Source organism: Stegastes partitus, unplaced genomic scaffold (genome assembly GCF_000690725.1).
Source record: "Stegastes partitus isolate 25-593 unplaced genomic scaffold, Stegastes_partitus-1.0.2 Scaffold1881, whole genome shotgun sequence".
NCBI classification, from domain to species: domain Eukaryota; kingdom Metazoa; phylum Chordata; class Actinopteri; family Pomacentridae; genus Stegastes; species Stegastes partitus.
The window spans coordinates 37,395-55,994 of NW_007579612.1; the positions used below are offsets into that span (position 1 = coordinate 37,395).

The 18,600-nt window shown below is 38.7% G+C and overlaps 1 protein-coding gene across 1 annotated transcript in view; it reads left to right on the plus strand.

The window, feature by feature from the left end:
- The first annotated feature begins 1,457 nt into the window (after positions 1-1,457).
- Positions 1,458-18,600, plus strand: part of LOC103373005 (atrial natriuretic peptide receptor 1) — a 74,769-nt gene continuing 57,626 nt past the window's right edge. Inside the window, exons 1-2 of the mRNA XM_008302793.1 lie at positions 1,458-1,513; positions 4,530-5,309. Coding sequence (XP_008301015.1) covers positions 4,565-5,309 — 745 coding nt within the window. The 5' untranslated portion in view covers positions 1,458-1,513; positions 4,530-4,564. The remainder of the gene's footprint in view (positions 1,514-4,529; positions 5,310-18,600) is intronic.

The window sequence follows — 18,600 nt, forward strand, 5'->3', positions numbered from 1 at the left end:
GTCCAAAAACATGCTGAGGTTAATTGGTGATTCTAAATTGTCTGTAGGTGTGAATGGGAGCGTGTTTGGTTGTCTGTCTCTGGGTATGGCCCTGTGTGACTGGTGACCTGTCCAGGGTGTCTGGGTCAGCTGGGATAGACTCCAGCCCCCCACGACCCTAGTGAGGATTAAGTGGTGTATAGATAATGGATGGATGGATCATGTGTCACGATTGTTCTCCGAATTAGCCACAAGATGTCAGAGCTTGGGCTGCAAGGTGGCTCGGTGGTTAGCACCGTTGCCTCACAGCAAGAAGGTCGCCAGTTTGCGTCCTGATGAGGACACAGAGGATCTTTCTGCGTGGAGTTTGCATGTTCTCCCCGCGCAGGGTGGATTCTCTCCAGGTTCTCTGGCTTCCTCACACAAGGTTTAACACTGTACATACATGTTTGCATGCTCTGTAAATGCTTTTATTTTGTTTATTTTCCAGATTTTTCCTTTAAAAAAAAGAAAAAAGAAAAAATACACAATGAAATCAATATTAAATAATTGCATTTCTAATGTAAATAAACCATAAAAACTTATAATGGTGAATAATGAATAATTTAATGATGGACTTCTTATTTTTTTTCTTACAGCTTTTAACTGTGATTGCTTTTAACAATGTGCTGTTATTTTACAGATTAAATTACAGGTAATATGTAGTAAAAGCAAAGAAATAGCATTAATTTACATGTTGACTGTCAGAAACAAGAAGCAAAGCAAAAAACAAAAAAACAAAACGAGTCAAAGCTATAAATCATTTCTACATTAAAAAAATTTTTTTTAAAAATGAGTGAAATAACACTGTTCTACTTCATTATTTTACTTGCTGTAACTTTTTCTCCCACAATTTTTGAATGTTTTTTAAATTTTTTTTACAGTGTCTCTCTTTCCTGTCTCTGCGCCTCTCCATCCACTCTTCCTTCCTCCTTCCCTCCTTCCTTCCTTCCTTCCCTCCTTCCTTCCCGGCTCTCCTCCCTCTCTCCCGGCTCTCCGCCCACCCAGTCAGTCAGTGAGTCTCTCTCCAGGCTGAATGTTCACCTGTCGGGCTGATTTTCTACCTGCAGGACTCGATCCACCTGCGGAGCACCCAGCTCGGTGTGTTTCCTCTGTGGACGCTGTGGATTATAGTCTGGAGCAGGCTGGAGAACATCAGGAGGAGCGTCCAGGTCTGTCTAGTCTAAGTTTGGGAGAAGTTGGCTGATTCCACTGACAAGAAAACGAATCATTAAACTCTAAAACGCAACAGGACGCAGCGTCTGGAAGTCACACAGCGACTGATGGTTCATGTGAGTCTCTGACGGTGTAACGAGGCGCTTTGAGACGTTTCCTCGGAGAAGGAGCGGACCAACGGGAGCCGGAGCCGTGCGCACTGCGCTGCGCTTCCTCTGCCCGGACTGCCGGTGCTTGTCCCCGGGCTGCCGGTGCTTCTGTGGCCGGTCAGCTGGTTTAGCTTCTCCCAGCATGAAGAGAAAAGCAGACACCCGCTGAGGTAAACAGCAGACCTAAACCACGGTATCAGGATTTTTGTATTGATTTACATCTGAGAGGATTATTGATCAGCGTGTTTCTCTCCGGAGGGAAGCGATGCTTTTAAGCAGCAGATTAATCCCAGTATGGAGGCTCATTAGTGCCAGCAGAGACTGAACTCTGAGCAGTAATGTTTAGGTCAACAATAAAGACGCTTCTGAAACAGTTTGCATCAATATTTATGAGTTCAGACAACTTCTAATGAAATTATGTTCAACCAGTAAACTCCATAGAGGTGGAGGAATTAGCTTTTCCTCCCCAAAGGTGTGTTTTTTATGATTTACTGAAATATTTAGTTAGAAAGTAGATTTCAGCTAGAAGTACAATGGCTATGAAAAATCTAAGTTAGCAGTTAAAAAAAAAATAAAAAAATCTAGAAGTCACTCTCATGGAAGAAGAGATCCTGAACCCAAGGTGAAGAAAACTAAAGTCATCAGGCTGATTTCATTAAGTTACTACAAACTGAATTTAATTTTAAACCAACTCATGCAGAAATGAGGTTAATCTACAATCTGTTATGCAGTTGATGCAACATGATATCAACACAACTCATAACAGTTGAAATAAAATATTTATCTAAATCACTCAAAGTGTTCCATTGATTACTCAGAAAAAATCAAGTTACTTAAATTGAAGTATTGTGTACTTATTTACTGTTATCACAAACACAAGTTTAAGTTTTTTTAACTGGAGTTGTGTATTTGAACACACAATATTTAAACCCTGAAAGCAACAACCACACAAATTTAAATTTATGTTGACCTGAAGGATAAGAAAAATGAAGTTATCTAGACAATCTCAGGAAGTGACCTCAACTTGCATTTAGTTTTGAATTAACTGACGCTGAAAGTAGAGTTCAAATTACACACAATATTAAGTTGATGCAACATTGTCACGTCAGCTATTCATATAATATTTATTTATTTATTTTAGTTTTTAATCATTCACAATCCCCTTCATGTGCTTTTCTTAGTGTGTGCAGGGCTGTAATTTAGAAATGTTAAGATGTGGTTTTCACATCCCTACAAAAAGAAAGGTTTGGAAAACAAGGCAGAACTGTAATAATGTCCCCAACAAATATCTTTTTTTTTAACATTTAACTGTGAATTCACACAAAGAAAAGATTTAAATCTAATAAAAACACTGTCTTACAGATATTTGTTATTTGACAGAAAAGCCATGTATACTAATGATTAAAACATATTAAATCATATTTGAAAACAAAATGTTACTTTATAGATTTTCTGTGTTTTGTTATGTAACGGATACTATTTTGTAAAATCACAAATTATTGATTGGCATGTTGACTGTTAACTGTAAATGTGTTTAAGTCTGCTAAAAATATTATTTTACTGATATCTGCTCATATTTTAAAGAAAAAATATGTATATTGAAGATTGAACAATTATAAAATCTGTTTACCTTTTGTTTTACAAATGTTCTGTTTTAATAAATAAGAGATCAAATATAGTAAAATCACAGAAAAAGGTACTAATTTACATGTTGACAGTTAAAAAATAAATAAATCAAAAAACCAAAGACTGATCAAAAGTGCAAATAATGTTCACATTAAAAAAATTAAATATATATATATTTTTATATAAAAGATAATTAATTCTTTTGCAGTGTTTGACCATAAATGACACTATTATTTACTGTATTTAAAATTCTTTTTCCACATTTTCCCCTGTTTTGTGAAATTACAGATGATACAGAATAAATCAAGGGAGAAAAATGTTATAATTTAGTTGTAAAAAACACAGAACAGGTTAAAATTGTAAATATGGTCCACATCAAAAATCAGTATTTTTACAAATTTGTTCTTTTATCACATTTGACTGTAAAATCATACTTTTCCACTGCAACAGGCTAAAAATATCTTTATTTTACAGATATTAGCTGCAAATTTCACAATTTTTCCATTGTTTTTCATTACAGTATTTCATCGTTTGTTTGTTTTTTTAAACATATATGAATGTTCAGTGTTTCTTAGTGGTTTTATTTATTTAATTTTAAATTTGTGTGTGTGTGTGTGTGTGTGTGTGTCAGTGAAATTGACAGTTTAGATGAAAAGACATGCTCTCCGTGACGTGTCCTAGCCTCCTTTCACAGCTTCCACTGTAGCTTTTCATCTTCTGACAGGCTGCAGACATGAAATTGCAGGTCGAATGTGTCTCTTTAATTAAGACGATTTTCTCGGACGCTTCACTTTGTGAGGAGACAAAAAGCTTGTCATCGGCGGGCGAATGCAGGCGAGGCTCAGAGGCAGATTAAATCTGAGACGCTGGAGCAGTTTCATCAAACAGGTTTATAGACTGGAGGTGGGCAGCAGAGCTTCAGGGAGGTTTTCTCCCACGACTCCAACACTGACGTGGACAAAATGATTTCAGGGAAGTGAACCGCAGCAGCTCTGACTGTCCTCAATGTGCTGTTTAGTCAGTGAGTAACTGGATAAGAACTCCATCCATCCATCCATTATCTATACACCGCTTAATACTCATTAGGGTTGCGGGGGGGGGGCTGGAGTCTATCCCAGCTGACTCAGGGTGAAGGCAGGGGACACCCTGGACAGGTCGCCAGTCTATCGCAGGGCTACACTTAGAGACAGACAACCAAGCACACTCACATTCACACCTACGGACAATTTAGAATCACCAATTAACCTCAACATGTTTTTGGACTGTGGGAGGAAGCCGGAGAACCCGGAGAGAACCCACGCTGCACGGGGAGAACATGGAGACTCCACGCAGAAAGATCCCGGGTGTCCTCACCGAGATGCGAACAGAGAATCTTCCAACTCCAAGGCGACAGTGCTAACCACCGAGCCACCGTGCTGCAACCTGAAACCTGAAATAAATGGTTTCTAAAACTTCAGAGTCATTTTGGACAGATGTAAAAACAGTTTTGGAGGTTTATTTACTGGCCAGGGAAGTGTTTTCTCTGCATGTTTTGTTAACACCTTCATTTTGTGTCTGCAGCTCACAGGATCAATAATTTGGCTGCCGGGCAGAGGATGGCCTGTTGGAAGAACAGTATCACTCTGCTGGTTCTGCTGCTTCTGGTTGAGTCTGGGCGAATGGCTCGACATCGTAGCTTGAGACGTTTAACTCGAGGGCACCACGAGCGCCGGCCGCAGCAGAACATCATGCTGGCCGTCATTTTACCGCAGAGTAACACGGACTATCCGTGGGCGTGGCCTCGCATCGGCCCCGCCCTGGAGCGGGCCGTCAGAACTGTCAACGCCGACCCCACCCTACTGCCCGACCACCACCTCACCTACGCCTTCAAGAACAGCGAGGACAAGGACGGCATCTGCTCCGAGTCAGTGGCACCGCTCATGGCCGTGGACCTGAAGCTGGCCTACGACCCCTGGGCCTTCATTGGGCCTGGCTGCTCCTACACCTCCTCCCCCGTTGGCCTCTTCACCACCCACTGGGACGTCCCCATGGTTACAGCGGGCGCTCCGGCCGTGGCATTCTACGGCAACATCTACCCATCCATCACCAACACAGGCCCAACCCACAAGAAGCTGGGAAGGTTTGCCCTGCGGATCTGCGAGCAGTTCGGTTGGCGGGAACACGTGATCCTGATGTTCAGCGACAACAAGGTGGACGACCGGCCGTGCTACTTCGCTGTGGAGGGATTGTACACGGAACTGAAGAGCATCAACATCAGCCTGGTGGACCGAGTGTTCGAAGAGAACAAACCGCCCATCAACTACTCGCAGATCCTGTCCGATATTCAGAACGATGGCCGTGGTAAGTGTCTGGCCGCCGCAACACAACGGTCTGGGTATCAGTGGACGGTTTTTGTTTGGAAACGAAAAAGCCACGTGACCTGGCCTCCAAACTAAAATGGAAAAAATGGTCAAAAACCTGGATGGCAATGAGCAAGTGTCAAAGATTGACACAGAAGTGTCAAAAATCTGAATATAAACCCACAAATGTGTCATAAACCTACAAAATAACATAAGAAGTGTCAAACATCCAGATGTTGATGCAGAAAGTGTCCAAAACTGACACATAATTCACGAACGTGTCAAAAATGTGGATAAAAACACACAAATGTGCCAAACATCTAGATGTCAATGCACAAAAGTAAATTTTCGTTTTTTAAGCAAAGACCAGTTCCATTGCAAATGAATCACAGACGATCCAAGGATACCCAGACCCAAAACCTGCAGCCCTGTTTCTCACAAGCTTTTCAACTGAGCAGTAATTTCTGTGGTTTTTGCTCCTGTTACATTTTCCGTCACTGTGTGTTTATTTTTCACTGCAATATAAAGTCCTGCACCTCTATAGAGACAACACAACCATGACTAGAAGGACAGAAAACTCAGAAATGTCTGTCTTTTCGTCTTGTTTTTGCTGTTTTGTGTTTCATTTTGTGTCACGATTTGGGTTTGGGTCTTGCTTTTAATGTTTTGTGTCTTGTTTTGGATGTTTTTGTCTCATTTTAGCCAGTTTGTGTCTTGTTTTGGTCAATTGTTCCGTCTTAGTAATTTCATTTCTGTCACTTCGTGTCTCGTCGTGAACTTTTTGTCTCCACATTCTGCAAATATTTAACTGCTTCCATTTTTTACAGCCTTTACAAACTTGTTCACTCCACTCTGCACATCAGCAGTAGAAAGGTGTTTCACCATGCTGAATGTATCTTTCAACTTCGTGCTCCTCTGTGTACTGTTTTTAAGCCATGCTCCTTTTTATTTTTATAGATCCAGTAGGTCTTCATTTCCTGTCAGTCTCTTGTTATTTCCTCTCTGCTCTGTGGAAGCACTGCCTGCAGTTCACCTGAAAACTCTCTGAAAAGTCTTGCATTGGTTGCGCTGAGGAGGGAGGAATTTTTAGTTTTTATATAAAATCTGCACAATGCAAACACATTTTCTGGCAAATTTTGAAATCCGAAAAGAAGAATGGAATGATTTTGATGAAACATCAGGATGGTTAAGCTCAGATTTGACTATTTTCCTGATGGAACTCTAAGTCACAGGTGATATGTTCAAAGACTGTCAGAAAGTTGTAAACGTGACGATTCTTTCTGTTTGAACAGTTTCTGTGTTATTTTGTTGTTCCTTTTTAAGGTAACATGCCTTTCAAACCTGCTGGCAGGTTTTGGGTTTCAGACTTCAGCTCTAAACGTTTGTCATGGTCGCTGCCGACATCCGATGTTTCTCACACCGAAGCTTTGACTTCTGTTTCTACGTTTTCTGTATTTGAGCTTTGTTAGCGGTGACTGACAGCAGCTACAGAGGTCAACGGATGACAAAGATGCTCTGACAGCGAGAGCCGCCTCCATTGTGTCAGTCTAAACAGCAGCTCAGTGTGACAGTTAATCATGTTTCAGCTTTTCCAACTTAACGTCACGGCTGGCGGCGTCACCATGGCAACCATGAAAAATAAAGAGTTTCACTGGTTAACTGAGTGAAGCACCTCTTCAACAACAGACAGATCACAGGGCATCAGAGTCCAGATGTCTGCTGTGTTGCTGTTGTCCTATGGGCAGTGAAGGCAGTGCAGATGCTGTAGGTTCTGTCCGTTTTTTGTGGCAGAGTTCATTTTTATACTCGGCATGCCAAAAATAGTCGACCATGGATCAGTCAATTAACCCAAAATTGTCCATCTGCTGATGGAACGATTTTAATCACTGATGCTTAATGATTGCTGCAAAATCTGCTCAGTTACATCAGGAATCTGAAGAACACATAAAGTAGACACCATGTCACTGAATTTTATTTGTCCACAAATTATGTCACAACTATGTCTGACAATTTTTGGCATTTTCAACAAAATTTTAGACATTTTTTAACCTTTTTAACTGATTTGGACATTTTGTGACTCCTCCTGGACTAATTTTAACTCCTTTTGGACAAATCTGGGGTCATATCTGACACATTCTGAGACATTTTGGACAAATTTACATTTTTTTTGTTGCCATGTTTCAAATAACTTTTTTCTGATTTCTAAATCATTTAGGACAAAATGTACGTTTTTTTTCAGAGGTTTAAATATTTTGGATGTGTTGTAAGTAATTCTGGAAAATTTTTTAACTATTTTTGGAAAATGTATGAATCGTGAAACCATTTTTGAGTCATTTCAAACAAGTTTCAAGTAATTCTGGACAGGTGTTTGTCATATATGTGTTTGTAAAAATTTTGAGTAATTCTGGATATTAATTTCTTTTAGTCAGTTTGGACATTTTAAACTAATTTTGGACAAATTTGTAGTCACTGCATACTTTTATAGTAATTTTGGACACATTTCAATTCACTTTAGACCATTTTGGACACTTTTGCACCATTTTGGACATTTTGTGAGTCATTTGGACAATTTCCAACCCATTTTGGTTGACATTAACAACAAACATCAGCTATTTGATTGTAGACAGTTTAAAGCTCTGTGGGTGTCTTAATAACAATATGAATTCAAATCATTTTTCTTTCCACTGTTCCCTTCAATTGACCTTGGTTGAGTTCTCCCTTTTTTGAATTTTTTTTTTTTAAATCAATACAGTCCAGGTGAGAACTCTTCACTGTAGGTTGATGTAGTGTGTAATTAGTGCACTAATCAATCAGCTGCATTTGTAGAAAAAAAATCCCCTTTAAACCAGCTATTAACTAGTGTGAAATTACAGCCTGCAGTTCTGCCTTTTTCAGCGTCTCCTGCCTCCAGTAATTAAATTCTGGAAGGAGAATCCTTCAGATTGAACCCGTCGGCTGTGAAAACACCACACTGTCTCCCTGCTGATCACACAGCTCCAGCAGGGCTGTTTTGTAATTATAATTTACAGCAGGTTCTGTAATCAGGATTCAGTCAGAGTTCCTCCTCAGTTCTCCCCTGCTGAGCTCGGGCTGCAGGATTGAACAGGGACTCAGAGGAAAATGACAAAGAGAAAGACAGCAGGTCAAAGTGCTGCAGAGCTCACCTGAGCTACCTGCAATCACGGGCTGTGATTCTTATCACGGACCAAGTCGCTGATTACAAAGGACGTGGAGGGCAGCAGGTGTGGCTTCGCTGTGTCTTTACTTCCCAACTCAGTAACCTTGAGGTTTGTTATGATCAGTAAAAACCTAATAAATGGAGGATTTTTAAATCATTAAAATATTCCTGCTTTTCTTCCCTGTTTTACAACACTCACAGCTTTCCTCCAAAAAGTAAAGTTCTGCCAGAAACCACTATTTTTTTTTTTTTTTTAATCAGTCATTATTCTGATTATTTAATGAATTTGATCACTTTTGTGCAGGGACAGAGCACAGCTAAAAGTAACAGACTTAGACAGTAGCTAAGTGAGACCTGCTGCCCAAACAGCTCAAAAGCAAGTCCAAACTAGTCCAAAACCGAGTCAGAAACCAGTCAAAAAGTGAGTTGAAAACCACGTCCAAATCCAGTCCAAAACAGTCTAAAACCAGGTCCAAAACCAAGTTCTAAACCAGGTCCAAAACCAGTCTAGAACCATACTAAAACCAAGCCCAAAATGTAGTTTAAATCCAGTACAAAATCATCTAAAATCAAGTTCAAAACCAGCCCAAAACAGAGTCCAAAACCAGTCTAAAACGGAATCCAAAACCAAGTTTAAATCTTGTCCAAAATAGTCCAATATCAAGTTGAAAACCAGTCCTACAAAAGTCTAAAACCAGCTCAAAACTAGATCAAAATCAAGTCCCAAACTCGTCTATAACTGAGTCCAACATGAAACCAGGTTTATTCTTGTGAAAACACAATTTCTGACACAAATAAGTGGACATGAAATCCAATTGTGCCGGTAGAAAGGTGACAGTTTTTGCCTCTTCACAAAGTAGAAACTGTGATACTTGACTACTTTCAGTCATTTTCAACAATTCAATTTAATTTTATTTCTATTGCGCCAGTTCACAACATACAGTATGTCATCTCGTAGCACAACACATAGTGAGGTAAAGACTTTATGAATTTTAAATAAAAAAACACAGAACTCAGCAATCCAAAGTGGGCAGTCGGTGATGGTGGAGTCAAAAAACCAAAACAAAACTCCAGAACCAGGCTCAGGGAAGGTGGCCATCTGCCTTGACTGGTTGGGGTGAGAGAGGGGGTGGGTTGTATGTGTGGCTAGTTTTCTAAAAGTCAAGTTTTTTACGACTGTTCATTGGAAGTATTTTAGGTTTTTCCTGTATTGAGGAAGAGTTGAGTCGGCAGCAAATAAAAATCATTTTTGTTAACTACAAAATAACGATTAAATGATAATGATTTCTGTCAAACAGGGAAGCACAGACTCAGATTATTCAGTTTGTGGACTGATCTGTGGTGTATTTACCCTTAAGATACTCAAAATTCATCTTTTGGGTTTGGAGCCTCTGGCTTCCTAAAATGCAGCAAAGCAAAATCACATTGAAGATGTAATTTCGGAGTCATAAACGGTGTTCAGACTCTCGTGGATTAACTGAGATAAACAAAGAGCTGCTCAGTTCCTGAAAAGCTGACGTTTAGGAGGTAATGGTGCAGTAAATCAGCACATGAGCCGCTCTTATTGCATACATATACTGTAATAAATGCAGCAGCTTTTTATCTTGTTCTTGCACGTTATGATCCCTGCGACACAGTAATCGCACACAGTCTGACAGACTCACAAACTGACTCATCCAGGCATCAGTGTGAGCAGACAGCTTCACGCCGCTCTCACTGTTTTCTTGTTGATTGAGCTGTGAAGCTGCAGATGCTTGGAGGTTCGTGCTCATCCCTCCCAGTGATTTCTGCCCCGTTTGCCCCCTGCGAGCACCTTGTTAGCCCCACATTAGCTCCTGATTGTTGCTGAGGGCGTCATCACAGCAGCAGCAGCCAGAAATATGAGCCGATCGATGCGTCCACAGGCCAGACAGCAGGCTGCTGCTGCTGCTGGAAGAGCTCTGCCCCGAGGACACGGTGGAAAATCTGCCTCAGTCAGTGATGCAGCACATTTCCACAACAAAGGAGGCTCTGAGGAGTCCTGCAACACAACGAGACACAACGGTGACAAAAAAGTCAGGAACAGACAGAAAATGCAGAAAAAAACAAAACAAAAATTATCTGCCAACTTGTAGAAAACACACAAAAAAGACGGAATTAACTGAGAACAGACAGAAAACTGCAAAACAACCTGATTGCAGACAGAAAATAAATAAAAACCAAAAAAAACAACAACAAAATCAGGTGACAAGAAACAGAAAACACACCTGGAAAAAAATACACAACAGCAACAAAATAACTCAACAACAGGCAGAAAACACATAAAAATCTAAATTTATTTTGGACAATTTATTTATTTTATTTGTTTAAAAATATGTTGGACATTCTTTGGCCTTTTTATAACAAATTTTAATCCACTGGACAGACTTTAGGTCATGTTTGATGATTTTAGATGCTTTTTGGGGGAGTTTGGACTAATTTTCTGCCGTTTTTGAATTTCGAATCGTTCTATCCTGGTCTCCTCTCTGCTCTGTGGACACACTGCCTGCAGTCCAACCGAACACTCTTGAACATTTTTGTCACATGACTGTTGGCCACAGCTGAGTCAGTCTTTTTTTATTATTTTTTTTATTTTTATTTTTTACAGAATGTTGTTTGAGCAAATGGTAAAGTTTTAGTTAATTTTTAAACAAGACTTGTAGAATAAAGTGATTTTGGTTGAATATGATTTTAGGCTAAGATGTGATTTATTCAGGACTGTCAGAAATCAGAAAATCCGATGATTCTTTCTGTTTTAGCAGTTTCCGGTTATTAAATGGGGCTCAGTGGGGGTTATAGCTGTGGCTGAATCAGCAGAATTCGGGTTCTGTCAACGAACGTCGCTACAGGAGTGCAGCGTTTGATTGCTGAGACAAAAGGCAGAGGTAAAATTAGCCCGAGTGTGTTTGTCAGGAAATACCGAGAGATCTGATAGGCCGCTGCAGCCTCCATACATGGCGGCAGGTTGTGACCTCTGTTAATGAATGAGCGGTGGGGAGTTTGGTGGCTCTGTGGGAACCGGACAGGTTTGTTTGTGCTGCTTCACAGACTGATACACCTCCGCAGATACGAGGCGCAGCAGCTTTATGAGTCTAATACTAAACTACTGAGACACGAGTTTGTCTCAAAGTCACTTCCACTCTGTTCACCTTCCTTTGTTTCACTTTCTCTGGTTAAATATCAGCTAACTGGGTTCAGCATCTGATTAATATAACGTTCACTTATTGTGGAGTCATATCGCTGCTCTCTGTGCGGGTCAAAGGCCTGCAAACATGACTTTCTAGTCATTTTTTGACAAATTTTGAGTAATTTTAGGACAAGTTTTGACTTATTTTGGACACATTTTGAATCCTTTTAGACAAATTGTGAGTAATTGTTGAGACCTTTGAGTTGAGGCCAATCCTCAAGTCATTCTGGAAAAAGTGTGAGTCAATTTGGAGATTTTTTTTGAGTCATTCTGAGCAGGTTTTGAGTCCTTTGGGACAAAGTTTAAGTTATTTTGCACATTTTATTATCATTATGAAAAATCGCTTTAATCATTCTAGGCGCGTTTCCAGTCAGTTTGGACATTTTTCCTTATTTTGCACAATTCTTTTAATAATTTCAGATAAATATTTTGTTATTTTAAAAGAATCATCAATACTTTTGGATGTATTTTAGTAATTTTAACCAATTATGAGCCTAATTCGACATCACTTTGGACATTTTTGGTCATTCCAGACAAAAATGTAGTAACTTTGACTCTTTTGTTTTGGTGTCATTTCAGAACATTTTTAAGCCATTTTGAACAAGTTTCTGTCAGATGTGTAGAAGTTAACATGACCCATAGAGACACAAAAAACACATTCTGCTTCTTGAATCCTTCTTTTCTTTGTACAGCTTTCTGCAGGCTTCATCAATGCCTGTACGTTACTGTAATGGTTACGGAATGTAAAATGTGTACAATTCTTATAAAAGAGAGGGTTTTGGTTCTGCATGTGACCACAGTCTGCTGGTTGATGTTTGTAGCAGCAGGGTATTAAATGACAACACTACGGTATGACAGTGGTGGTGATGAACCGGCAGTTATCATCTGAACCTGCTGCTCTTTCTGGTTAAATCAGCTTCACACTGCTCTGTGCAGTGACCTGCTGGAAGCTGCAGGGAGCTTTTTTTCATTTTTCCGGCACAGCTGAAGACCTGATCCACATTCAGACAGCTCCATGTCTCATTAATGCGACGCTGAAAACATGTGGACGCATACAGAGAGCTGCACGCTGACACAGACCAGCACAGATTCATAGTTTATATCAGAGGAACAGCAGCTGGTCAGTCTTACACACTAACATGACGTTTGATCACAGAAGGTTCCAGATGTTTTTCTCTCTGTTAAAGGCAGTCCTCTCAGCAGATGAGTGTGAAGTCCTTTGAGCAAGACATTCAACCCTTTTAGTGTTTATTTTGCCTTTTAAAATACAGTTAAACAGACAATGAGTAGGACATTTTGTTGTTAAACCACTTTAGGATTCTGTCACTGTTTGGTGAGATTTCAAGTCAGTTTGAGCTTTTTTCGAGTCATTCTGGACAAATTTCAAGTCATTTTGGGAATTTTCTTGTCATTTTAAAAACATTTAGTCAAAGGTGAACAACATTTAAGTAATTGCTAGCTTTTAGTGTTTGTTTGGGGTTTTTTTTGGTCATTTTGGTCATTTTCACATCATTTTCTGCAATTTTAAAATGTTTTTGGACAATTTTCCATCTTTCTACATAGGTTTTGAGGCACTTTGAACAAATTTTAAGTCATTTTGGACAGATTTTTGTCAGAAATGGAAAGTGTATTCCTGCCATGACATAGAGACACACATACACACACACAAAAACCCCATTAATGTCCATATTCCTCTCTTTGGTTCCCCCTTGCCTTCAGTGTGTTATATAGCTGCTTTTTTATGTATGTAAAAGGTCTGCAAACTGGAGTTTAGAGTCATTTTGGGCATTTTTTCAGTACTATGGACAAATGTTTAGTCATATTTGACAAGTTTTGAGTCACTTGGGACAAAGCTGGTCAATTTGGACGAACAATAAGTAATTTTGTAATTCTTGTGACATTTTGGACAATTTTTAAGTCATTGTGTACATTGTTCTGTCAGTTGGGACCATTTTAAAATCCTTTTTGGGCATTTCAGCAACAGCAATATGAATAAATCTGTTGATTATTGTCATCAATAACAGACTAAAAATGCAAGTTCCCAGAGTTCCAGTTGACACTTTAAAGTTGCCGTCTGATGCAGAACACACCGAAACCTTGCAGCTGAATGCAGGAATCAGAGGCTCCTCTACAATGGAAAAGATGCAGAGAGCTGATTGAACAGCCCTCCAGCTGATTGAGGACTGTGGCCCGTTGGCTGCCGTCGCTTTTTGAGGTCAACAACAACCCGAGCAATTAGAGCCGGAGAGGCGTCTCAGCGCTTGATTGCTTTCGCGGAAAGATGGACGTCAGAAAACAGCGAGGACGTGTTTGCTCTGAAGCTCTGCAGCAGAAACTAATTAGAGATTCCAGCGTGGTGGCGTTTCTCCAGAGAGCACTCTGAATCTAGTTAATCTTTCACAGGACTTAAACTAATCAGCTCTGCCCTCATTAACTGAGGCTCAGGCCCAGTTTGGTTAGCTTCTCACGGCTAACCGACGCTAATTAAGAGCCAATGGATGAAGCAGCGGAGCTTCATTTAGAGCTGCTGAACGTCACAGTGAATATCTTCCAGACTGTCAGTATCAGCAGCAACAACACATTAACCACAACATCTGCCAACTGATCACGTCAGGGCTGCACTGAAAAAAATAAGAAATAAACTACTTTTACTCTATTTTTTATTGCACAGATTTCTATGGAAAGTCACATGTAAAAACTTGTTACACTTTATTTGATCGAAAAGAACAACAACAACAAAAGCCAGATTGTTATTGTAATTATTATTAGTGTTGAATTAAATTTATCCACCATGACAAAACCTCACCCAAACTGACTGAATACTCAAACAACAAAACCAAACTTGTCCTGAATGACTCAAAATGTGCCCAACTTAACAAAAACTTTCCCAAAATGACAGAAAATATGTAAAATGTGACAGAACTTCTCCAAAATGACTTGAGCATTGTCAGACACAACAAAAACGTGTCCAAAATGAGTAAAATTTTGTCTAACATGAAAAATTAAAAAACCAAAAAGTTCTCCAAAATGACAAAAAAAAGTCCAAAGAAACAAAAGATTTGTCCAATATAACAAAAGCGTCTACAAAATGACTCAACATGTGTCAAACATGATGAAAAATTTTCCAAAATTATTCAAAATCTGACCAAAATGACAGAAACTTATCCAAAATGTCTAAAAGTTGTCCAACAAATATTTCTTGAAACTTTTTTTTTTAAAAAAACATTTCTGCCTCAAAGTTGAAAATATGATGATTCTTTCTGTTGTTACAGTTTGTATGTGTGTTAGAATGTTTCATTTTGGAGATTTCCTTCCAGACCCACCGGTGTGTTTTAGGGGCTTGGAGAGTTTAAGTCAGCACGTTTCCATTTTTTAGGTCCACTAACACTGAAAATCAAGTGGAACAATGAGAAAAGTGAGAAAACTGTCTTGTTTTTTTTTTTATTTTTTTATTTTTTTTTTTTTTTTTTAATTTCCTTTAATCAGTTTCTATTTTTCTGTTTTGCTCTGTGAAGTGAAGACCACAAATGATCGTGGACCAAATGAAGGTGAACCCACAGTAAAATTACACTGCTAGAAAAACAGTGGAATAAACTTTCCTGTTGAGTGAATGACGCTCTCTGTGAATGTATCTTCAGATTGAGCTAAAACGTGTTAAATCAAATATAAAATAGAACGCACTACATTCTAACCCACAGCTGCTGTGCTTTACTCTCATTAATCAACAGACAGGATGCAGCTGAATCTGCTGAATATTTGTATTATTGGTGAGTTACAGCAGAACAGATGGTTCCTGTAACATCCATCTGTTCCTCGAAGCGGGAACAATGAGGAACAATATCACATATCTGAGCCTGTCAAGATAAATACCAGATATCAGTCCTTTTATTAAAGATTCAAAGTCATGTGATTGTATGAAGCCATTAGAAAGTATTTTATCTCTCATACAGCAGCTGTGCTTCTGTCAGGGGATTTCTGCTCCATCATCTCTGATTAAAAATGATGTCTGTAAAAGTTTGCCTTCCAGGATACACATATTTGCATGTTGACATTTGAGGTTGTTTGAATGCCAACATCTCAGGAACTATTAAAGATAAAAGTAGACAATTTTCTCTGATATTTTTCATCATGCCATTGATTCAGAATCCATCATATTGGACAAGTAGATCAAATAAACTTTGATTATGGAAAAAAAATCCCATCTTCGAGCACATTAACAAAAGAAATTGATAATGTAGAAGTGAACTAGTGATGTCCTCTGAGCCATATGTAGCTGCATGTCTCAATAATCAATCAAAATAGTCAGTGTAAAATTTAAGAAATAAATATCCATATTTTATTCTATAGAAAATTCGAGAAAAAAAAATAGATGGTAGAGCAGAAATTATTCTGAATATTTGATGATTTGAGATGAAATAACCCTCGACTAAGATTGTGTTGAACCAACAACTACACTGAGTTAGTGGAATTAGCTTTTCCTCTTTAGTTTACTCCATCGGCATGAATGTGTTTTTAAGTTGAATGCTCTTAAAATTTAGTTTCTTCATGTTATTTAAAAGTAATGTTTTGTGTTTGTTGTGTGTTGCATGTTGAATTATCATAATTATAACCTTAAGTTTTTAAGTTGACAAACATTTAAGAATGAAGTTGTTCCAGTTACGTCTTATTTAGTGCGTTTTTGACTTTTTCCAATTTTAATTAAAAATTTCCAACTGATTATTAATAAACTTAAAAAGTACTTTATAGCTAAACAGGTCTGTCAAATGAAACTTGATCATTTTTATCCACTAGTTTGCTAAACTATGGGTCGGATGGATAAATTTCACTGTTAAATATGACAAGCGAACAACATATTCCATCAAGTGGAGCAGCTGTAGAATACACTCTGTACACGAGTCCCCTGTTGGTCAGATCACAGCTGAAAATATTCACAAATTCATTGCTTTAGTGGAATTTATTTGTAAAAGTCTTGATGCTCACCTTGTAATGCTTTTTACATGATGTTTATTCAGTCTGCAGGTCCTCTAACACACAATCCTAACTTATCCAGGTATGCCGAATACATAGAAAAATCAAATTGTCGCAACCTAAAATACAAAACCTGTGTTCATAATTAAGGTAATTCAGAATGTTAATTACAAAGATTTCTTTAAACAGTGTGTAAAAATGAGTTCACATCATGCTGCATCAACTTAATATTGTATAATTCAATCTCAAATTTCTGCCTTAGTTGATTAGAACTAAATGTCAGTTGTGGGCACTGAATGAAAACTTCACTATTTAAAGTCGCTTCCCCTACCGACTTAACAGTGAAGCAACACAGTTTGTTAGTTTAACTTAAAAACTTGTTTCATAATGGTAATTAAGTACATAACACTCAAACATTCTAGTTAAAACAACTTATTTTATGTTTAATCAACGTAATAATGTATGTTTATGACACTAATCATCAAATAATTAAAAAATACCTTTGATTAACTCAATGTAGTTTGTTGGTTGAACATAATTTAAGAATTTTAGAAACTGTTGTAACTAAAAAGACTGATGCAAAATGTTGTTTGTTTTCATTGCTGAGCCCCGATGTTGTGTCTCGTAGTGTATTGTACATTAAGTCAGCAGCCCGGTTCTGGTTTGTGCTGCTGCTGCTGCTGAAACTCTGGATAGTGTGTCGGCTTCAGTGCAGCAGGAATCATCCATCACTGCCGCACTGCTGCAGCTCTGAAAGGCCACTTTGGGTTGGATCCAGTCAGGTTCATGTGATGCTGCTCCAGTAATGAATGCTGGTGTGTTTCCCAGCGCTGTGTGTTAACGGAGACAAAAGTGTTTTTAATCACCAATCAGACCTCGTTCCCTGTGAAAAGGTCCAGATGTTTAGTGACCTTCTGACTACAAAAAGATTTATACACATTTATCTTGCGGTTATTAAGAAACAACAAGCTGCTGTTTGTGCAGATGCAGTTTAATACATGACTCCTCTGTCGGTCACATTGCTAATTAGCTTTCTAATATTGTTTATCAGCCTGTAACTGCAAAAGCAGAAGAAATTTCATGTTTCAATGTTTCTCAGTCAGGAAAATGAACCAAATCTGGGCTTAAAACAGTGATATTTCATTAAAATCACTCTATTCTATGTTTAGTCCATATATATATAGTCCAAAATAACTTAAAAGTAGTGTAAAATGACTAAGAATTGTCCAAAATGACTGTAAACTTGCCCAAAATGTATTAAAAATGACTATCAGTGGCCCACAATGACTGAAAACCTGCCCCATTTAACACAAAGTTGCTCAGAGTGACAATAATGAATAATCACTGGCCCTTCAAAATGGAGAAAAGTGCAGAATTTTCAGATAAAGTTGGTGTTTTGGCCCCAGGAAGTTTCTGTGGGTCTATGTGTTTATGGATGTATCCATATGTCCGAATTCAGTCTTTGGTCGACATTTCACCAACTTCTCTTCTCTGACGTCAGCAGAATTTGTTGTGTGGCGAGTTTGGCAGGACAAAGTTCCTGTTTTTAGATATTTAATCAAAATGTTGATGTGGACTCACTGATCTGAGAACAACAACTAGTGTATATTGGAGTCTATATATTGTCATCATGAAGTCACACAGATGTTGGAAGTTCAGGGTTTACTTCAGTCATCATTTCGTCCTCAGAAGCTGTAATCTGCAGATCAGTGGGTGGAGGATAAGGCGACTTGCTGATAAAGACACTTTGTGTGAGAGCGCTGATGGAGGCGTTAAATCACGGCCAGGACAAAGCGTCTCTGGACTGATCGGCAGGCGTTTGTATCGGACCATCGTGCTGCAAGCCGGTGTCTTTTCAGGAGAAGAAAACAGGCCATGATTAGCCAAGGCTGTCACAGAGACAACAGTTGTTATCATGATGAAGCTCCCGTATTAAAACAT